General features: G+C 42.1%; 1 protein-coding gene across 1 annotated transcript in view; it reads left to right on the forward strand.

Moving 5' to 3' along the window:
• HCFC2 (host cell factor C2) overlaps window positions 1-19,242 on the forward strand; it is a 30,621-nt gene that overhangs the window by 3,354 nt on the left and 8,025 nt on the right. Inside the window, exons 3-11 of the mRNA XM_036761434.1 lie at window positions 107-267; window positions 2,806-3,014; window positions 5,310-5,394; window positions 10,022-10,128; window positions 10,215-10,403; window positions 12,175-12,336; window positions 12,818-12,870; window positions 14,413-14,626; window positions 18,648-18,848. Of these exons, the coding sequence (XP_036617329.1) occupies window positions 107-267; window positions 2,806-3,014; window positions 5,310-5,394; window positions 10,022-10,128; window positions 10,215-10,403; window positions 12,175-12,336; window positions 12,818-12,870; window positions 14,413-14,626; window positions 18,648-18,848 (1,381 nt within the window). The remainder of the gene's footprint in view (window positions 1-106; window positions 268-2,805; window positions 3,015-5,309; window positions 5,395-10,021; window positions 10,129-10,214; window positions 10,404-12,174; window positions 12,337-12,817; window positions 12,871-14,412; window positions 14,627-18,647; window positions 18,849-19,242) is intronic.

The raw sequence follows: 19,242 nt of genomic DNA on the forward strand, positions 1-19,242 counted from the left end.
ACCTGCCTTAATTTAGATTCTGGAGATGGTTTATTATAATGACTTCTATGCTCTTGGTGATGTAAGCACTTTTAGCTATGATTTCTTTCTTTCTTTTTTTTAAAAGGCAAGCCGTTGGCTTTGGAAAAAAGTGAAACCTCGACCTCCTGCTACCGGCTTACCTCCTTGTCCTCGACTTGGACATAGCTTTTCTTTATATGGTAATAAATGTTATTTATTTGGTGGCCTGGCCAATGAGAGTGAAGATTCAAACAGTAACGTCCCCAGGTATGCTGACAGTTTCAGACCAAATCTTTTAAAGCTCTAACAAAAAGTTAGAAATCTCTTTGGTTTCTGTTGTTCAGTTTAATCGTTTAAGGGGCTCTGGGCCTAGTCCGGGAGTGGAGAATCTCAGTCTCAGGTTCCCTCCCCCTGGAATCTAGTTACACCTAATGGAGACCCTATCTTTGTGGTTTTGGGTTAATTTTGCTTGGTTCCTTAGAGATAACTGGTAACGCAGTGCATAGAGTGCTGAACTTGGAATCAGGAAGATCTCAGTTCCAATATGGTCTTAGCCACTTACTGTGTTGCTTTGGGCAAGTCACTTAGGGTCTGTTTGGGGATGATGATAATAGGGGTAGGTGCTAACCCACCTCATTCTCTGAGGAACAAATGAGATAATATTTGTAAAAGTGCTTAACAGTGGTGTCTGGAACATAGTACGTGCTATAGAAATGCTTATTCCCTTCCTATTGTGGGGTCTATCTCATTTCAGAGTTATATTCTTGAGGTTTTAAATTTTAAGTTAAATTACTGTTATCTAATTGGCTACTGATAAATGTTTAACAACTGGCTCTCCAAGAAAAAAATTGTATATATGACACACTTTTAAACTTTATCTGCATTGTTAACATTTTCTTCATCACTTTAAGTCTAGACAATCAACAAGACAGTAAATGAAGGCCTGATTTGAAGTATTTGCCAATTTCTAACAAATAAAAGTTCACAATGAGAATTTAATAATCATTTCTTGCTAGCCAGGCTGGCTCTTGCACAGCCCTGTGATATCTGTCTCCAACTATTGGTAGACTACTGATTTGGGCAGTGCCTAAATGACTAATGTGGGTAATTTGAGGTTTTTTGTTAAATTTCTGTAGGAATTTTTTTTTCAGAATGGAATGAGTATCCAGTGTGGATGATGCTTATGTGCTTAACCTCAACATATAGGAAGTTATGGGGAAAGTATATAGTGAAACGTATTGTGTAGGCCCAATGCAAATTACCCAGTATATTGGCAAGGTGGCCTTGAAATGATTCATCACAAATTTGGTGATGTGACCTCTTTTCTCCTTCCATGGTTTCTTGAAGAATGTCACGTCTGTGCATTTTAATTTAGTGTTCAAAGAATGAGGGGGAAAGCTCATTTCTATATATACGAAGACTCTGGGGACACCCTGATACCCTGCATAAATTTGTTTTCAGTAATAGAAAAAAACTGACCCCCAGTAACCAGGAAACCTTTTCCTTTTGAAAAAGCTAAGTTCATATTCAGAGATGTTCTGTTTACCATTTCAGACAGCCAACTGGAGCTTTTAATTAGTGTCTGCGGGGAGGGGCTTCCTAAATCATAACACTTTGGGTTATAGACACATAGTTGGGGAATAGGGTAAAATGATGAAAATGCAAATCTCAAATTGTTTTTCATTTTATTATTCAAAATTATTTTAATAATTATATAATTATAATAAACTAAATGATACCAATGATACTATAAAATTATGGCTTCTGTTCTTTTTATATAAAAATTTTTAGATAGAACAAACTAAAGTGCCTTTTAATATTTAATAAATGAGGTGCATTTATTTGGACAGGTTTGTCAAGTGCTTTATGTAAGTTATCCCATCTGATCCTCACAAAAACCCTGTAAATTAAGTGCTGATGTTATTCTCATCTTACATGTAAAGAAACTCAGACTCACTGGGATTAAATCACACAGCTAGCAAATATCTAAGGCAGGATTTGAACTCTGGTCTTCTCGACTCTGCATCCAACACTGCAGCTCCATGTCACTGCTGGGATATTTGTAGGCTCAGGCTCTCTGGTCCTTTTGATTTAAGAATGAGAGCAACAAGAAGAATCAATCCTTAAGTATTTCAGTAATCCCTCACAAAACAGGGAGTTTTTAGATGGGCTTTAAAGTTTCCCAAGCACTTTACAGCCACCATCTCGTCCAATCTAGCACATATGGATAAAGTGCTTGGAGGTTTGCAGAATCTTTGCATAATTCCTGTGAGAAGGCCTCATATTAGCTCTGGGAAATGAAAAGATTGGAAAAAAAAGCGTGCTTCTGAAAAGCAAACAGACCAAAAAGAATGAAGAACGGAGGCCAAGGGGCCTCCCCTTGCCAGCCTTTCTGAATGAGGGCAAAGCCAACAGCTTCAGAGTCTTGCCAGAAGGCCATTCTCTAGAACCTTCCATCGACACCCCATTTTGTACATGCATGCGCATACACATGCCTGTACATATGTGCCCACAAACATTTGTTCAATGTATACACACGTAATGCACCTATATACACACATGAGAATGCATACGGATAATGTACGTGGCAACACTTGTACATGTGTGGGTGTAAGTGTAAATGTGCGTACATATGCACATGTAGACACATGTGCATTATACAAAGGTACTTTATGTTTATCCATTTGTTTATCATATGTGCATGTGTATGTGTATCTACATGATAGATTTTTTTTTCTATATAATTTTGTTCTCTAAGTATCCCAAACCTGATTTCAAAATCTTCATTTGCCTTTTATCCTCCAGATATTTAAATGACTTCTATGAACTGGAGTTGCAACATGGCTCTGGCGTTGTGGGGTGGAGCATTCCTATGACCAAAGGCATCGTGCCTTCCCCAAGAGAATCCCACACGGCCGTGATATACTGCAAGAAAGATTCAGGGAATCCCAAGATGTACGTTTTTGGAGGAATGTGTGGTTCCCGGCTTGATGACTTATGGCAGCTCGATCTAGGTGAGTGGGGAAGGGACCACTGCCATAGACCTAGAAGTATTGCAGATGGTTTCATTGGGTTCTATCCTGGCCCCCTTGCCGTGGCCCAGACCTGGGTAGCTCCTGATTGATCCACTCATGACAGCATCGTGTCATCCCCTCATAAGTACAAAACTCGTCTGTGCTGAGCCCAAAGAACAAAAGTCTCTCCTGCAGGGGGACAGCATGTAGACAAGTCAATATAGATAGGGATAGAAGGCAGTTTGGGGAAGGAGCACACTAGCAGGGGTGTGTGCATGTGTGCGTATGTGTACCTGTGGGAGAAACAGACCAGAAAAGGCCAGACGTCAGGCATGACCAGAAGTGAAGGTGGGAGGGAGAGGATGCCAGGCATGGGGCACAGTCAATGCAAAGACATGCAGATGGCCAGTGTGGCTGGGTCATGGAGAAGGAGTGGCCAGGTTGTGAAGAGCTTTAGGTGCCAAACCCATAGGGAGTCACTGCAGGGACCAGTTAGGAGTTTGTTGTGATAGTTGAGGTGGGAAGTGAAGAGAGGCCACCCTGGTGGTGGCAGTGTGAATAGAGGGGAAGGGGCTGCTGTTGGGAGGGGTAACAGTGAGGATGGTTCCCTCAGTGGGAACAGGGACAGGGCAAGCTGAGCACCACCCAGACTGTACTTCAGTCCTTGAGGGGTCACTGAACCCCTTATGCCACATCAAAAGGAGCTAGAAAAGGAAATGACAAACCTCTCTGGTATCTGCCAAGAAAACCCCACAAGGGAGCAGAAGAGTCACATGCTACTAAAAAAAGACTAAATAGGGGCAGCTAGTGGTAAAGTGGATAGAGTGTCAGCCCTGGAGTCAGGAGGACCTGAGCTCAAATTCTGCCTCAGACAGTTACTAGCTGTGTGAGCCTGGGCAAGTCACTTAACCTCAATTGCCTCAATGTATCTTAATCCTTCCCTCATACTCTGCACACCCCCACCACCATCCCAAGTATTTCCATTTCAAGAGAGGAGCTTGTCAATAAATCTCTGATGGGTAGAATGTGTGTGGAGACTCTTGAGTTGGAGAATTTCCTGATACCATCCCTGTGCCCCCTACAGAGAGGGGGCAGCAACTTTTCACCTTATTTAAGGTCTATTTAACAGCTTCACGAGCACTTCATAAATGAATCTAGGAAATGAATATTCCTCACTGCCCAAGCTGAAGGAAAGCAAATCCAGACAAAGATTTGGAAGGATAAAAATGGAGAAAGAGGGCTGGCTGAGGACACATACCCTTTCTGTCCTGCCTTAGAAAATCCAGCACTGTGTGACCTTGGGGGAGTCATTTAACCTCAATTGCCCTGCCTTCCTTCCTGCAAAAAAAAAAAAAAAAAAGAAAGAAAGAAAATCCAGCAGCTCAGGGTCCTTAATAATAGAGCATTTATAGAATGCTCAAAGTGCTTTTACAAATATCTCCTCCTTTAATCCGGCCTCAGGTTTGTAAAATGTGGATGATAATAATAGTCTCTGCTCCCCAGGGTTGTTGTGAGGATCAAATTAGATAATGTTTGTAAAGTGCTTTGTAAGCCTTAAGGTGCAATATAATTTAATTTATAATAATTTAGCTGTCATCATTATTACTAAGAAGCACTTGAATGTTGTTATGGACCGTGAGGTGGAAAGAGCATCAGGCTTGGAGTCAGGCAGACCTGAGTTCAAATCCAGCCTCAAACACTTACTACCTGTCTGACCCTGGGTGGGTCACAACCCCTATTTGCCTCAGACCCTCATCTGTAAAATGGGGGCACACGTTGGAGAAGGAAAGGGCAGAGCACTCCAGTATCTTTGCCAAGAAAACCCCGTGGACAAGTCCACGTGTCCCGGAGTCAGACGTGATGGAATGACTGAATGACAATAACAAAATGTTAGCCACCGTTATTATTGAGCAGTACTTGAATACGGCTACATGAAGTGGGTCAGCTGTTACGCATTTTCCAATCACAATGATAGGTTGTGTATGTGTACGTTGCTTTAAGATTTGCAAACACGAAATCTCGTTTGATTCTCACGACGACTTTGAGAGGCAAGTGCTATTACTTCTATTTTAAAGATGAGAAAACTGAGGCACAGAGAGATGAAATGACTTGCTTAGGGTCACACAGCTAGTAAGCACCTAAGGTAGGACTTGAATGCAGGTCCAGCATTCAGTAGGGAATTACACTTTTGCTCAAATTGGATTGGTATGAAATACTTTTTTTTTTCCAAAAGAATCTGCAAAAGTCACAGTCATTCAAGTCTTTAAAAGAGGTTTGTGTCCTTTTTCCTTTCAGAAACCATGTCATGGTCACAACCAGAAACCAAAGGAACTGTGCCACTCCCCAGGAGTCTTCACACAGCCAATGTTATAGGAAACAAGTAAGTTCTGTTAAGAGCCCACACTGTGGCAGGTGCATGTGGCTCAGCTGAGAGAGGACCAGTGTCCTACCTGGCCTCCAGGAGTCAGAGGCCTGTAAGCTCTGCATCTGACCAGACCCTGAAATCTCATCATGCCTCGTCTTCAGTAGGAATCCTTCAGAGTCAGGATGCTGAATGCTGTAGATGTGGGGTGTGGAGCCTTTTTCTCTGAAATCTGGAACTGCCACTGTGCTGGCTTCCACACACCAGAAATGGTGTTACTGGAGCTTTCTGCTGCTCCAGGCTTGGATTTGCTTTCACCGTCCTGTCCTCCCGGTCTGGAATGTCCTTTCTTTAAATGTAGTGTGCTCTCTAGTTTTAGGACCGCAAGGTTCCTCCTAGTTTGGGGAACTGGTCATTTTCACCAAGGAGGTTATGACCAAATAGGTTTCTTCCTTTGCCAAAAGTCTAAGGGAATAAAAGGAACATCAGAGGGAATTAGGCTGCTTCTTGTAATTAGTTTATCCTGATCCTTGATACAGCTGGGTGCACAGTGGGTAGACGCTGGGCCTGGAATCTGGGAAACTGGAGTCCAAATCTGTGTGCAGACACTTACTGGCAGTGTGACACTGGCCAGTAATTGATATCTGTCTGCCTCAGTTTCTTCAACTCTAAAATAGAGATAAGAGTAGCACCTAACTTCCAGGGTTGTCATGAGGATCAAATGAGATTAAATATGTGAAGCAGTTAGCACAGTGCCTGACACATAGTAGGTGCTATAGAAATCCTCCCTCCCTGCCTCCCATCCTTTCTACATAGGCATTAAGTTTGGGTTGGATTCTTTTTTGGGCTGAAATATGGCAGGCATTAGGATAAACAGAGCTGACCCCTTGAGGTTGGGAGATATAGGTCTGAGTCCTGGTTATGTCATTTCAATTTCCTGAGCTTTCTTATGTAAGAAATGGGAACAGTGTTTGTCCTCACTGCCTCACAAGGGGCCCAAGGCTGACAAAGATCTTTCTTCTCTTTTTTTTTTAATTAAGATTTTTTTTTATGTTTAGTTTGTAACACTCAGTTCCTCATGATTTTGAGTTCCAGATTTTCTTCCCTCCCCAGCCCCCTCCCTCCCCAAGATGGTACGGAATCCGATATATCCTCTACATGTAACTTCACATTAAAATTATTTACAAAATAGTCAAGTTGTTAAGAAGAATCATGACCAATGGAAGGAATCATGAGAAAGAAGAAACAAAACCAAAAAAAAAAAAAAGAGGAAAAAAAAAACAAAGGGGGGGAAAAAAAGGAGAGCAAACAGTTTGCCTCAATCTGCATTCAGACTCCATAGTTCTTTCTCTGGATGTAGATAGTTCTCTTCCTCATGAGTCCTTTGGAGCTGTCTTTAAACCTTGTATTGCTGAGAAGAGCCAAGTCTATCAGGGTTAGTCATCACAAAATCCATATATCTGTGCCTGTGTATAATGTTCTCCTGGTTCTGCTCTGCTCACTAAGCATTATATCATGTAGGTCTTTCCAGGTTATTATGAATCCGTATCTTCCCCCTTTCTTATAGCACAATAGTATTCCATTACTTTCATATGCCACAACTTGTTCAGCCATTCCCCAATTGATGGGGATTCTTTGCTACCACAAAAAGAGCTGCTATAAATATTTTTGTACATATGGGTCCTTTTCCCACTTGCATGATCTCTTTGGGATGCAGCCCTAGAAGTGATATTGCTGGGTCAAAGGGTATGCACATTTTTATAGCCCTTTGGGAATAGCTCCAAATTGCTCTCGAGAATGGCTGGATCAGTTCACAACTCCACCAACAACGTAACAATGTTCCAATTTTTTCACATCCTCTCCAGCATTTGTCATTTTCCTGTTTTGTCATGTTAGCCAATCTGACAGGAGAGATGTGGTACCTAAGAGTTGTTTTGATTTGCATTTCTCTAATCAGTAGTGATTTCGAGCATTTTTTCATATGCCTATAGATATCTTTAATTTCTTCCTCTGAAAACTGCCTGTTCATATCCCCTTTCTCAGTAGGGGAATGACTTGTATTCCTATAAATTTGGCTCAGTCCCCTGTATATTTTAGAGATGGGGCCTTTATCAGACACTAGTTGTAAAGATTTTTTTCTCGATTTTTCTGCTTCCCTCCTAATCTTTGTTGCATTGGCTTTTTTCATGCAAATACTTTTCAATTTAACATAAGCAAAATTCTCCATTTTGCATTTTTGTCATGCTCTCTATCTCTTCTTGAGTCATGAATTCTTTGCTTTCCCATAATCTGATAGGTAAACTATTCCTTGCTCTCCCAAATTGCTTATAGTATCAACCTTTATTCCTAAATCATGAACGCCTTTTGACTTTATTTTGGTATATGGTGTAAGATATTGGTCTATGCCCAGTTTCTGCCCTACCATTTTCCAATTTCCCCAGCAGTTTTTGTGACATAGTGAATTCTTAGCCCAGAAGCTGGCCTCTTTGGGTTTATCGAAGAGGAGATTGCTATAGTCGTTGACTTCTCCATCTTGTGTACCTATCCTATTCCACTGATCCACCACTCTGTTTCTTAGCCAGTACTAAGTACTTCTGATGATTACTACTTTATAATGCAGTTTAATATCTGGTATGGCTAGGCCACCATCCCTAGCCTTTCTTTTCATTAATTCCCTTGATATTCTGGACCTCTTGCTCTTCCAGATGAATTTTGTCATTATTTTATCCAGCTCTGTAAAATAATTTTTAGTAGTTTGATAGGTATGGCACTTAATAAGTAAATTAATTTAGGTAAAATTTCATTTTTATTCCATTAGCTTGGCCAAACCATGAGCAACTGATGTTTTTCCATTTATTTAGATGTGACTTTATTTGTGTGAAAAGTGGTTCATAATTATGTTCGTATAGGAAAGATCTTTCTTTTCATAATTTGCATTTGAAAGGTCAAGGCTAATTAACAGTCTCAGGTTTTATGGAGTAAAATCTTGACCTTCGAGAAATATTAGGGTGGCTGGGGGGGGCAGGGGGGATGGGAGGAATGGAAAGATGGATTTAACAATCAATCAGTAAGTATTACTTAAGCACCTACTATGTGCTAGACACATTCGAGGCCCTGCAGATATAAATAATGAAACAGTCCCTGCTGCAAAGAGTTTCTGTTCTAATGGGAGAGATAAGAAATAGATCTCTAAGTACATACAACATAAATATAAAATGAAATACAGGGTATTGGGGGGGGGGTGGAGGGAGGGCCCTAGCAGTTGAGGAAAGTCTTCATGCCAAAGATGAGTTGGCCTCTCTGAGACCTGTGATGGGGGGGTGGGAGGGTGGCAAAAGCCAGCCTCCCCTCAGTCAGTGCTTTTTTGTGGCTGGAGGGGATTGGGGTCCTCACTGGGCTGAACCCTGTTACCCCCTGGGCCTCTCCGCCAGGTCTGCACAGCCCTCTAGGCCCTGGAGCATGTAAGCCCAAATATAAGCCAGGAGGAAGGAGAAGGAAGGCAGAGTCAGCTGGGGGGCATCAGAGGACCTTAATGACAAGGCAGGTGCTGGGTGGCCGAGAGCATCTTGTGAAACAATTCGCCTTCTCGCTGCCCTCATCGAGTTTTGCTTCCTCCACATGATCCCCTTTGAGTCAGCTCAGTGGCACAGTGGAGAGAGCTTGAGTTCAAATCTGCTTCAGATACTAACAAGCTGAGAAACCTGGTGCAAGCCACTTTACCTCTCTGCCTCAGTTTCCTGATCTGTAAAATTGGAGTTTTGTAAAGCATTTTGCCAACTTTGTAATGCTAAGTAAATGGTGCCTATTGGTTCTTGTTAATCAGATGTAAGATATCTACATCTGACTTACTATATCTTATATACTCTAATTCGGTGGTGTCAGATCCCTGCAGGCCACATATGGCCCCAGAAAACCACAAAGTAACATGATCTATGTTGTAGTTCATGTTTATTTATTTTGTTAAATATTTCCCAATTATGTTTTAATCTGGTTCTGTCCCCACTCAGGAGTTTTGCTGGACACCCTGGGGGTGGGGGTAGGGAGTTGGACACCTCTATAAGTATAAGCTATCCCTACAGAGACTGTTATACTATAGGATAAGATACTTTTGTTTGTTCAGTTGTGTCCAACTCTTTGTGACCCCCCCCCCCAATTTGGGGTTTTCTTGGCAAAAATACTGGAGTGGTTTGCCATTTCTTTCTGCAGCTCGTTTTACAGATGAAGAAACTGAGGCAAACAGGGTGAAGTGACCTGCCCAGGGTCACACGGTTAGTAAGTGTCTGAGGCTGGATTTGACCTTGGGTCATCCTGACTTCAGGCCCAACACTATCCACTGTGCCACCTACTTGCCCTAACATATATTACAAGTTTATTTTACATTTTATTTTGTACACAAAAGCTATCATAAAGTAATGACTTTAAAAAGGTTTAGTTTTGATGTCTTATCCAAAAGTTTTTAATTCTTAAAAGTTCTTCTGTGGGCACCATTGAAGTGCACATATATGGAACCTCATTGTAGAATCAGGGACAGTGCAGTGAAGTCTTGCATATGTTGGGTAAGAAACTGAATTTCCATTTCGAGTCAGAAATGGAAGAAGTGAGTTGTCCACATAGAAGTCCTAGGGCTGTTGTCTCTTCTTTCCAGGATGTACATTTTTGGTGGATGGGTTCCCCAAACCATGAACAGCGCTGAAGCTTCTCCTCGGGACTGTGAATGGCGGTGTACCAGTTCATTTTCTTACCTAAATTTGGGTTAGTATTTCTGCCTTTTGAATTACTCTTTTTAACAGAGAGATTTAAAAAAATCCTTGGTGAATTTATTTCATTTTTGTTTTTAGATACTGCAGAATGGACTAGTCTAGTGTCTGATTCTCAGGAGGACAAAAAGAACTCACGGCCGAGGCCAAGAGCCGGACACTGCGCTGTCGCCATTGGGACACGCCTGTACTTCTGGAGTGGCAGGGATGGCTACAAAAAGGCCATGAATAATCAAGTTTGCTGCAAAGACCTTTGGTACCTTGATACTGGTAGGTAAGAACGTTCACCAAAAGCAACCTTGTTTTTGATCTGTATCTGTATCAACTTTGTATCTGATTCATGCCACGCTTTAATCCCACTTATGAGAACCAGCTAAACAAAATCATTCTAAGTGTTCAGTCACTTTTTTTAAAAAGATGGAGCCAAGTTCTTAACACAAATCAACTCAGTGTTGCTTCTGAGGCTTACGTTACTGTTCCTTTTTAAAAAATGAAAACTAAATCCGAGTCTTAGTGATTTGCTTTGGTACAAAGCGTGTAATGACAAAAAGGAACCGAAAGCATCCCATAATAACTCTTGACATTTGGTCTGGTTTAGCATTTTAAAAATCAGATATTAAAATAAACTGGCAAGTTTCCGGTCTCAGTTCTGGTTCCTAGGTGACCCGTTTCGTGGGTAATGCACAGGTCGGAGCCCTGATTTCCGTGAGTGTCTTTCCTGGAAATTGTAGGCCTGGTATCAGAACTAGACATTTTTGTATCCAGTGCCCAGTTCTCGATCATGGGATTCTAGGCCTGGGCCTCCTGGCTCCCTGTGATACTTCTGTATGAATCCAAGGAGTCAGTGACTAAGAATCCTGATTGCGATTGGGCACCTGCTCTGTTGCTCGGTTTACCTCTAAGGTTCTCGCAAATAGGGATCATTACATTCTTCTTCCTTGTCCTCCCAGTGCCTACCACAGTGTCAGACATGAAATAAGGGCCTAAAAAAGACGTGCTGATGGATTGTCACCAGATTTGGTCACATGTGAAGTCTCCTCTTTGTCCCCAAAATCGTTTTTAAATTATCAATATTGCACTGTCTGCTCAAAGACAGTTTAGGCCATTGATTTGAACTCCCCAGGGACTCTGAGCTCTTGGGAGGTAGAGCAAGCAAGCTTTTCATGACTGTGCTCATTGACACTGGTCAAGGACAGACTTCTCCCTTGTTCAGATATTTGCTATGTAAAATCATGTCAGTTGGGAGGTGGTGTGGTCTCCATTTGGATTGAGCTATGTTAGATTCAGTTTATAGATCCATAGTTTAACATACTTGTTCACTATATTGATGATTATGCTATGATTGAATATGATGGGCTGCAGCCAATGAGACCTGGTTGTTAAATTTCAAGGGTGCTCATTTACACCTCAGATATCAACAAACACTACAAATCAGGGCTCAATTTATTGGTCCACTGATTATCTAGACTTAAGAAAGTCATGTAGAAAATGTTTATGCAGATTAAATGTAAAAGTGTGTCATGCATTCATTTTTTTCTCTAGAGAGCTGGTTGTTAAACATTTAGCAGCACACGACCAATTATGATGCGTTTGGCCTGTGCATAAACCCTAACAACTTGAGCCTGGATTGTAGGACTCTGCACAGCATCCTATCTTGTGTCATCAAATGAGTTAACATATATAAAGTGCTTTACGAACCTGAAAGCTGGACATGAACTCCAGCTATTATTATGAGTACTAGTAGTTGTTAAGAATAAATATCACGCTAAGGAGAATTGACTTAGGTTAGAAGGCTGTTTTGGACTTGGGCTCACTGCTTGGCTGTGGCACAAAACGTGTTACTTTCTCTCATGCTTTCCGGGATGAAATATTCTTGTCCAAGACGCTAGAGAACGGTGTGATGCTCAGTTGAAAGCATTTTTAATGTCTTGAGACAGAAGGCAGTCTCCAGCTCCTCACTGGTGCGTGGCCTGCTGTGTGGCAAATATGCTTTGAACATTTCTGGTTACTCGCTAGTTTAACGGGGGCATTCTTCTTTTAGAGAAACCACCAGCGCCATCACAAGTACAGGTGATCAAAGCTACCACTAACTCTTTCCAAGTCAAGTGGGATGAAGTCCCTACTGTGGAGGGTTACCTGCTTCAGCTGAACACGGACCTGCCATACCAAGCAGCATCACCAGATTCTCACGCAAACTTGCAAGGTGATGTGATGTGCCCACACAAATATTTCCATGTTCCTAAATAGCAGTTATCACCTGTTTTACAAAGTTTGAAAACCAGGCTCAGCATGCCAGAAGCACAGCTTACAGAATGCCATCTCCTTTTTAAATAGAGAATATGCCATCTCTGTATTTTCCATGAAGTAAAACTAGCAAGAGCACATAGTAGGAGGTTTTTCCTTTCCCTTGCTTCTCATCTTCATACAGTTTTTGTTGATGTATCCCATGCTACTGAGCCAGTATGAAATGAAAGCTAATGGCTATGCTGAGTATTACCCTGGAGTGGGCCGGGACGGGGGTGGGGTGTAATTAAAGAAGAATGGTCTAGAATCCCCAAAGAGCTTTCTCATGGGCTTCCCGTCACCGACCTTTGTTTTTCTCCCACTTTTCCTAAGTAACTTAATAATACATGATTGATTGTTTCAATGATGTTGCAACTTCATGGCATTTTCTCTCCTTGCAGGAGTCCAAGCAGATTTTTCCAGACAAGCCAGTCATAACACCGTCCCCAACAATGTAAGTAAGATGTTGGAGACTCTGTACCTGAATTAGGCCAGGAGATGACAATTTTTGCTCAGATGAGCCAAGTCATCTACCTTTGTCCTTTCCTGGAATCAGGGGTTGAATCTATAGTAATCCAAATTCAGACTACTTTTATGTGTGATTTAAGATGCGCAAAAGCTAAACACTTTAATGACCATTTAATGAGCACCATTATGTTTTTGGTTCTTCCTATAAGTCTGGATCTATGTATTGTGTCTCTTGTGGGAAACACTGGTAGCCTTGACCGCCTAGTTTGTATATTCAAAAACAAAACAAAACAACATCTCAGCACTTGCACTGGCCTCCCTTGGTGGTGACTAAATGATGGTTGGATTGGGGTGGGGGTGGGGTGGGGGGGGGAGGGGGGAGCTTTTCTGCTTTCCAGAAGATAAGGCCTTATTTGAGGAAAGTGAGATCCCACCACCTTTTGGGAATGTGGCTATCCGACCCAACTAGATCATAGAAAAAAACTGATCATGTCCCCTGCCTCTTCCTGCCATCACTCTCCCAGCTTTTCTCTATGCTCAACCAGAGGATAACCTGAAAGTAATAGGAGGGGATCCATGCAGTTGTGGACAGGCCCTCCCCTGGAGCCTCTTTGCTGTTTGTAGTGGTCACAGTTCTAACACTTGGTTTTATAGCCTGCAACCAACTGGATGAGGGTGTTATCTCTGGTACTTGGACACCAAAGAAACATCATCAAAAATAGTTCAGATTATTTAAAATTTTAGCTTCCAGCACAGCTACAGGAGGAGGATACTTGGGTTGGAGGCAAAAGGCCTTTCAATGCATAGGAACTGATCTTGAGGATGTATGTAGCCTCTAAGCACAGGACCTTTATAGATTCCCAGCCTAGTGGGCCTGGCCCAGGCAGGAGAGACTTAACACTTCTCCACCTTTAGGCCTTCTGAATGAACACTTGGATGTGGCAAGCCATATGAGGGGTTGCAAATGCTTTTTCCTGGATAAGTGTACTTTCAGGCTCTAGGGAAGTGTGATGACTAGAAACATTTTCATCCAAATTAGCTAAAATGCATTTTTGTCCTTAGAGAAACCTTTGCTAGCTAGAAAATTCCACTTTGTAGAACTTCTTCCATAAGGATTCCCTGACTTATATATGGTTTGCTCGTTTTCCAGCAAAAGAATTGGGCTAGAAAAGTAAACTTAGATCTTTTTGTACAGGTAACTAAGAAAATATAGAAATATCGCTTGGGGAAACTATTTTTGTCCAAAAATTAATGCTTTCTTTCTAAAAGGTGACCATGTTCCATCTCAAAACCAGACATTTGAGTATTATTGTGAAAAGAAAAGACTGAAAGAAAATTCCTTTCTTAGACTGTTATAAAAGTGAGAGTTCTTACAACTTAAAAAAAGACCTTGTAAACCATGCTTACAAAAGAGTTTAATTACAGTGAAATGAATAATAATCCCAAAATAAAATTAATGACTTATTTTTGTTTGTATTCCTTTAAAAAATGATGACACGGATTTTAGTTCTCTTCTTCCTTCTTGTAGATGCCAGTTTCTCTCTTATCTCAAGAATTATTAAAGCTAGAAGACACAGGAAATAGTACAGAATCTGACCATGGAGTCATGAAAGGAACTTCAGTAAAAAGCCAGTTGGATCATAGAGAATTTGAGTCCAGTGCCCCTTCGCTTCCATCCTTTGCGCTGGCAACTAACACAGCAGATGGCAGCTGTTCGGTGGAGATGCTCAAGAAAAATGAAGGTACAGATGCCAATCTTTCCATTGAATGATTAATACCCTCATGACACTGGCTGAAAATAACATGGGCTTTTGGAAAAACACGTGGTACGATGGACAGTGTTGGTTCCAAATTACTGAACGGGAAGCATGTCTCCTTAATAAGTGGTAACCTGCAGAAAGGGAAATCATGCAGGCTGTCAACTGTCTCTATTAGGTGGCTTCGTTTATATTTTGGTGTGTGTGTGTGAGTAAGCATTTTATTAAGCACCTACTATGTGCCAGGCACTGCACTCAGCTTAAGACAGTTCCTGCACTTGGGGACCTTGCATTCCAATAGAGAGACAACCTGCAAACAAGGCAAACTCCAAGGATAGATAGAAAACAATTAACAGAGGGAAGGCACTGGAATGAAGAGGGGTTGGAAGGTGAGACTTTGTTGGGACTTAAAGGAAGCCAGGGAGGTCGGTCGGTAGGTGGAGGAGGAGGGAGAGCTTTCCCAGCATGGGGGACAACCAGAGAGAATGCTGGGAACTGAGGGATGAAAAGTCTTCTTCAAGGAATAGCCAGGAGATTGCTGTCACTGGATTGAATGTGTCAGGGAGGGACATGCCCAAAGTCTGGAAATGTAGGAAGGGGCTGGGATATGGGTGTCAGTTAATAAGCATTTATTAAGCTCCTATTGTGTGCTGGCGCATGGCTAAGCCCTAGGGGTGCAAAGAATTGAGGGAGCTCCCTGCTCTCAGGAAGCTCAAAACATCTGGTGTATGGAGACCGTTGGAGGGCATTTTGGGAAAGTAACTTGTGTATCAAATACAAACTTAAGAAACTAAGGAAGGCTCATTGTTCTCAGACTAAAATCTTGAACTGACACTGTGTAGCAGATTTTATTACTGCCTTACTTGGTGCTAGAGGCATCATTGTATCTTCACTGCACTTGGCTCTGAAATTCCTCCTGTGAAACAGTTACACTGTAACATCTTTGGGCCCATACTGAGATTGGAGCACCCTCAATTCTAGGAGTCATCCATTGGAAATCTTGGCTATTTAGGGGGTTCAGCCCAGGCATGGGAGGCTTAAAACAGTCCACAAGTTTGAGCCTTCTCAATGTACACTTGGGTATAACAAACCTTATAAGGGGTTAGAGATGCTTTTCGTATCAAACATTAGAGAAGTCACTTTTCTTAGAACCTTTTAAAAATGTTTAATTTTATTTTGTCCAGTTAGCAAAGTCTATTTTCTTTCTCCCAATTCTTTTTTTGTGAAAAGTAATGAAAAAAAATTCCTTGTAACAAATATTCAGTCAAGCAAAAGCAAATTTCTTATTGGCTGTGTCCAAAAAATATTAGAACTTTTTAAAAGAAATCTAAAATGCTTAATTTTGAGTGTATATTAGTATAGCCATTACATTTCTGATCATAAGGAACAGATTTGTCCAAATTTTTTAAAAATGGTTTTACACACACATACACCCCTTATCCATCCTGTAGGAGATTGGTAGTAGGGTGAATTTTATTTCCATTTCCCTTTGTGAATGTATTCTCTATGTATACCAGGGGAAATAGCTTCCTAACTTTCTCCATGCTTGGTCTGAGGGGAGTTTGTAACTCTGATAGTAGACCGTATCCAAAAGGAAGCAACAAAATGCATATAGAATCAGCCCCCCAATCTGGTGTTGATGGGAGGTCATTAGGTTCACTTCACCACAAGTCCTGCCCAGCAGAAGATGATACCGCTGGTATGGAGGGGAAAGTTCACATCTGAACGTCTCATTCCAATGTGTCACCAGTCTGCAGAAGACTCTGGGGTCCTAAAGACTGTGGAAGTGACATATGAACTCTAGGAGCTCCAAGCAGTCCTTCATTAAAGCATTTATTCAGCCTCCACTGAGGGCCAGGCCTTGGGATGAGCACAGGAAATACAAAGACAAAAGCATAGGGCCTGCGTGTCTGTAGGCATAGACAAGGTAATACTCTTCCACAGGAATGAATGTGCTAGGGGACTGGGAAAAGGAGCTTGGTCTGGAGAGAAGAGATCCAAAGAGGTTGAGAGATGAGGCATAGATATCAGATGTGAGCCTGTGGGGCTAGAGCATTCACTGGGTGGAGGGAAAGGGAGAGGCAGGAGGGGGCCAGGCTGTGAAGAACCTTACATAGCCAAGAGGGGTTTTTCTGTCTGATCCAAGGGGCCACAGGGAGCTCTTTGAGTGGGCGTGGATGCTTCAAGAAAATGACTGGAGGGCCAGATTGGAGTGGAGGGAGATGGGAGGCAGAGGGACCAGTTAGCAAGCTCTGACAATAGCCCAGGCCAGAGATGAAGGCCTGAATTAAGGTGGTGGTTGTGTGGAAAGGATATACCCAGCATGTTGTGAAGGTAAAAACAAGGCTTGATAACAAACCAAGTGTGGGAGGTGAGTGAGCAAGGATGGTGGTACCCTCAGCAGGAGGGGGGAGAGGTGTTGTCTGCTCAGGATGTGGGGAGTTGGAGATGGCTCCTGGAGGTCCAGTTGGCCAACTGCCGATATGAGCCCAGAGCTTGGGAGAGATGCTCTTCGGGAGCTATGAGGTTGGAGATTTAGAGCAGGATTTCCCCTGGTCACATGGCTACCAAATACTTGTGGTGGGATGTGAGCTTCCAGCCCTCTCTCCGCTAGCCCAGACTGCCTCTCTGCGGCCTGGGGAGGTCACCAGGAAAGAGAAGACATCCCAGGACAGAAGCCTGGGGAAAAGAGCTCGCAGTGGGTGAGAGCGACCCAGAGGAAAGTCCAACAAAGAAGACTAGGAAGTGGTCAGACAGGGAGGAACAGAACAGAGAGCAGTGGCAAGAAAACTCAGAAGAAAGTGTGGGCCCCCAGGGTCAACCTCAGCAATGAGGAATGAGAAAAAGGAGAGCTGGGCCTGGAGGCAGGAAGACCTGAGTTCAAATCCAACCTCTGACACTTATCAGCTAGCTGTGTGACCCTGGGCAAGTCACTTAACCTTTGCCTCAGTTTCCTCTTCTGTAAAATAGGGACAATAGGGTTGTGAGGAATAAATGAGATAATAATTATAAAGTGATTAGCACAGTGTCTGGCATGTAGTAGGTGTTGTATAAATGGTAGCTGTCAGATGTGGGAATTAGGAGATTCTTCATGTTTGGGCTCACTGATGGACTTCCACTGTCACAGAACCACCATAGCCAAGTTTAGTGGACTAAATTTCCAGAACGTTGGCTGCCATATGGCTTCTTTCAACCACAGGGACCCTAAGGGGTGGAAGGGCTGATATGCAGGTAGGAGGAGTGTCCACATCCATGAAAATCACAGCTATTTTGAAGCATTTCTAAGTTTAACCTGTGCTGTGCTGGAATCTGTTATGAGGATTTTGCAATTTTTCCAGATTCTGGAATCTATTATGTTCAACCTCTAATACAGAAAAAACTCAGTGCCTCTAGAAACCCTCCATCTGGTTTTCATGTGCTGTGAGCCCCACCCTGCTCAGAGGAGAACTCTCGGCTTCTTTCAGAACAATGTGCCAAACATGGCTTTTATATATGCCTTGAGACTTTGCTTTTTCTGAGCACTATTAATTTTAGATGGAAGTCTTTCCAAATACATGTTTGCAGGGTAGGGGAGTTGGTGGATTGGGATAGGAATGCCTACCCCCCAAAAGAGGGAAGAAAATAAAGGTTAAGGAAACATTGACACATGAAAACACTGAAACAAAGAAAAAGATGCAGAGCAAAAAACTTCAGGAGATATAGCCAAGGAGGTTGGCTTTGTAACTATCATGTTAAAGTTAATACAAACTTTAAGAAAAAGTTAATATAAACTTGAAGTTCTACATAATAGGAATTCAAGTTCATATACCATCTGTTTTCTGTTCTTATCTGAATATTGAAATGTTCTTGTTTGTGGCTGTTAAGTTCGTTATAAAAAGTATTTTAAAAGCCTCAAACTGAGGTGTGGTTATTTGGCACAGGATCTAGCTGAATCAGTCACAGGCCTGAAGTTCTCTGCAGGTGATTTTTTTTTTAGTTGATTCTTTTTTTTTCCTTTTAACTACAGGTGCTCAAACTTCAAAGAATGTAAGTGAATCGTATGGTCTGGACTTAAGGACAATAAACCCTGAAGCTGCTGTATCCAGTGCCAGTTCTGGTACACATACCATGGTACCCCAGCGGGCCATTAAAACAGAGTCAACCAATACAAATGGGGCGGTTGTGAAAGACGAAGCATCACTCACAGCATTCGGTGGAAAATCCGAAGGTTTGAGATGTTTCATGGGCTATAGTTTGAATGTTGTGTCTCCAACTCATCTTGGAGTGAGTCAAACATGCACGCAGAAATCTTTGTAGTTAATACACGGTGGCTAGGACCAGTGTACTCTAGTTTCCCACCTCTTTAGCATAAAAACACACTGTATGGGGGGAGGGGAGGAAGGGGTGGCGCAGGCATGTGCATACGTATATACATGCACACCTGTTGCCAATTATTCCCCAAAGTGTGATACTTAGTTTTAGGCCATGAATTAATAGCTTTCCCAGCTTAACTGATTTCTAATTTTCCAGATTTTCTTTTAACTTTAAATAGAATTGCTTTCTTGTGGATCGATGGGAGTCAAATTGCATACATATCCCTTGGCTATTGGAATTTGTGTCCC

This window comes from Trichosurus vulpecula, chromosome 5 (assembly GCF_011100635.1).
Source record: "Trichosurus vulpecula isolate mTriVul1 chromosome 5, mTriVul1.pri, whole genome shotgun sequence".
NCBI lineage: Eukaryota > Metazoa > Chordata > Mammalia > Diprotodontia > Phalangeridae > Trichosurus > Trichosurus vulpecula.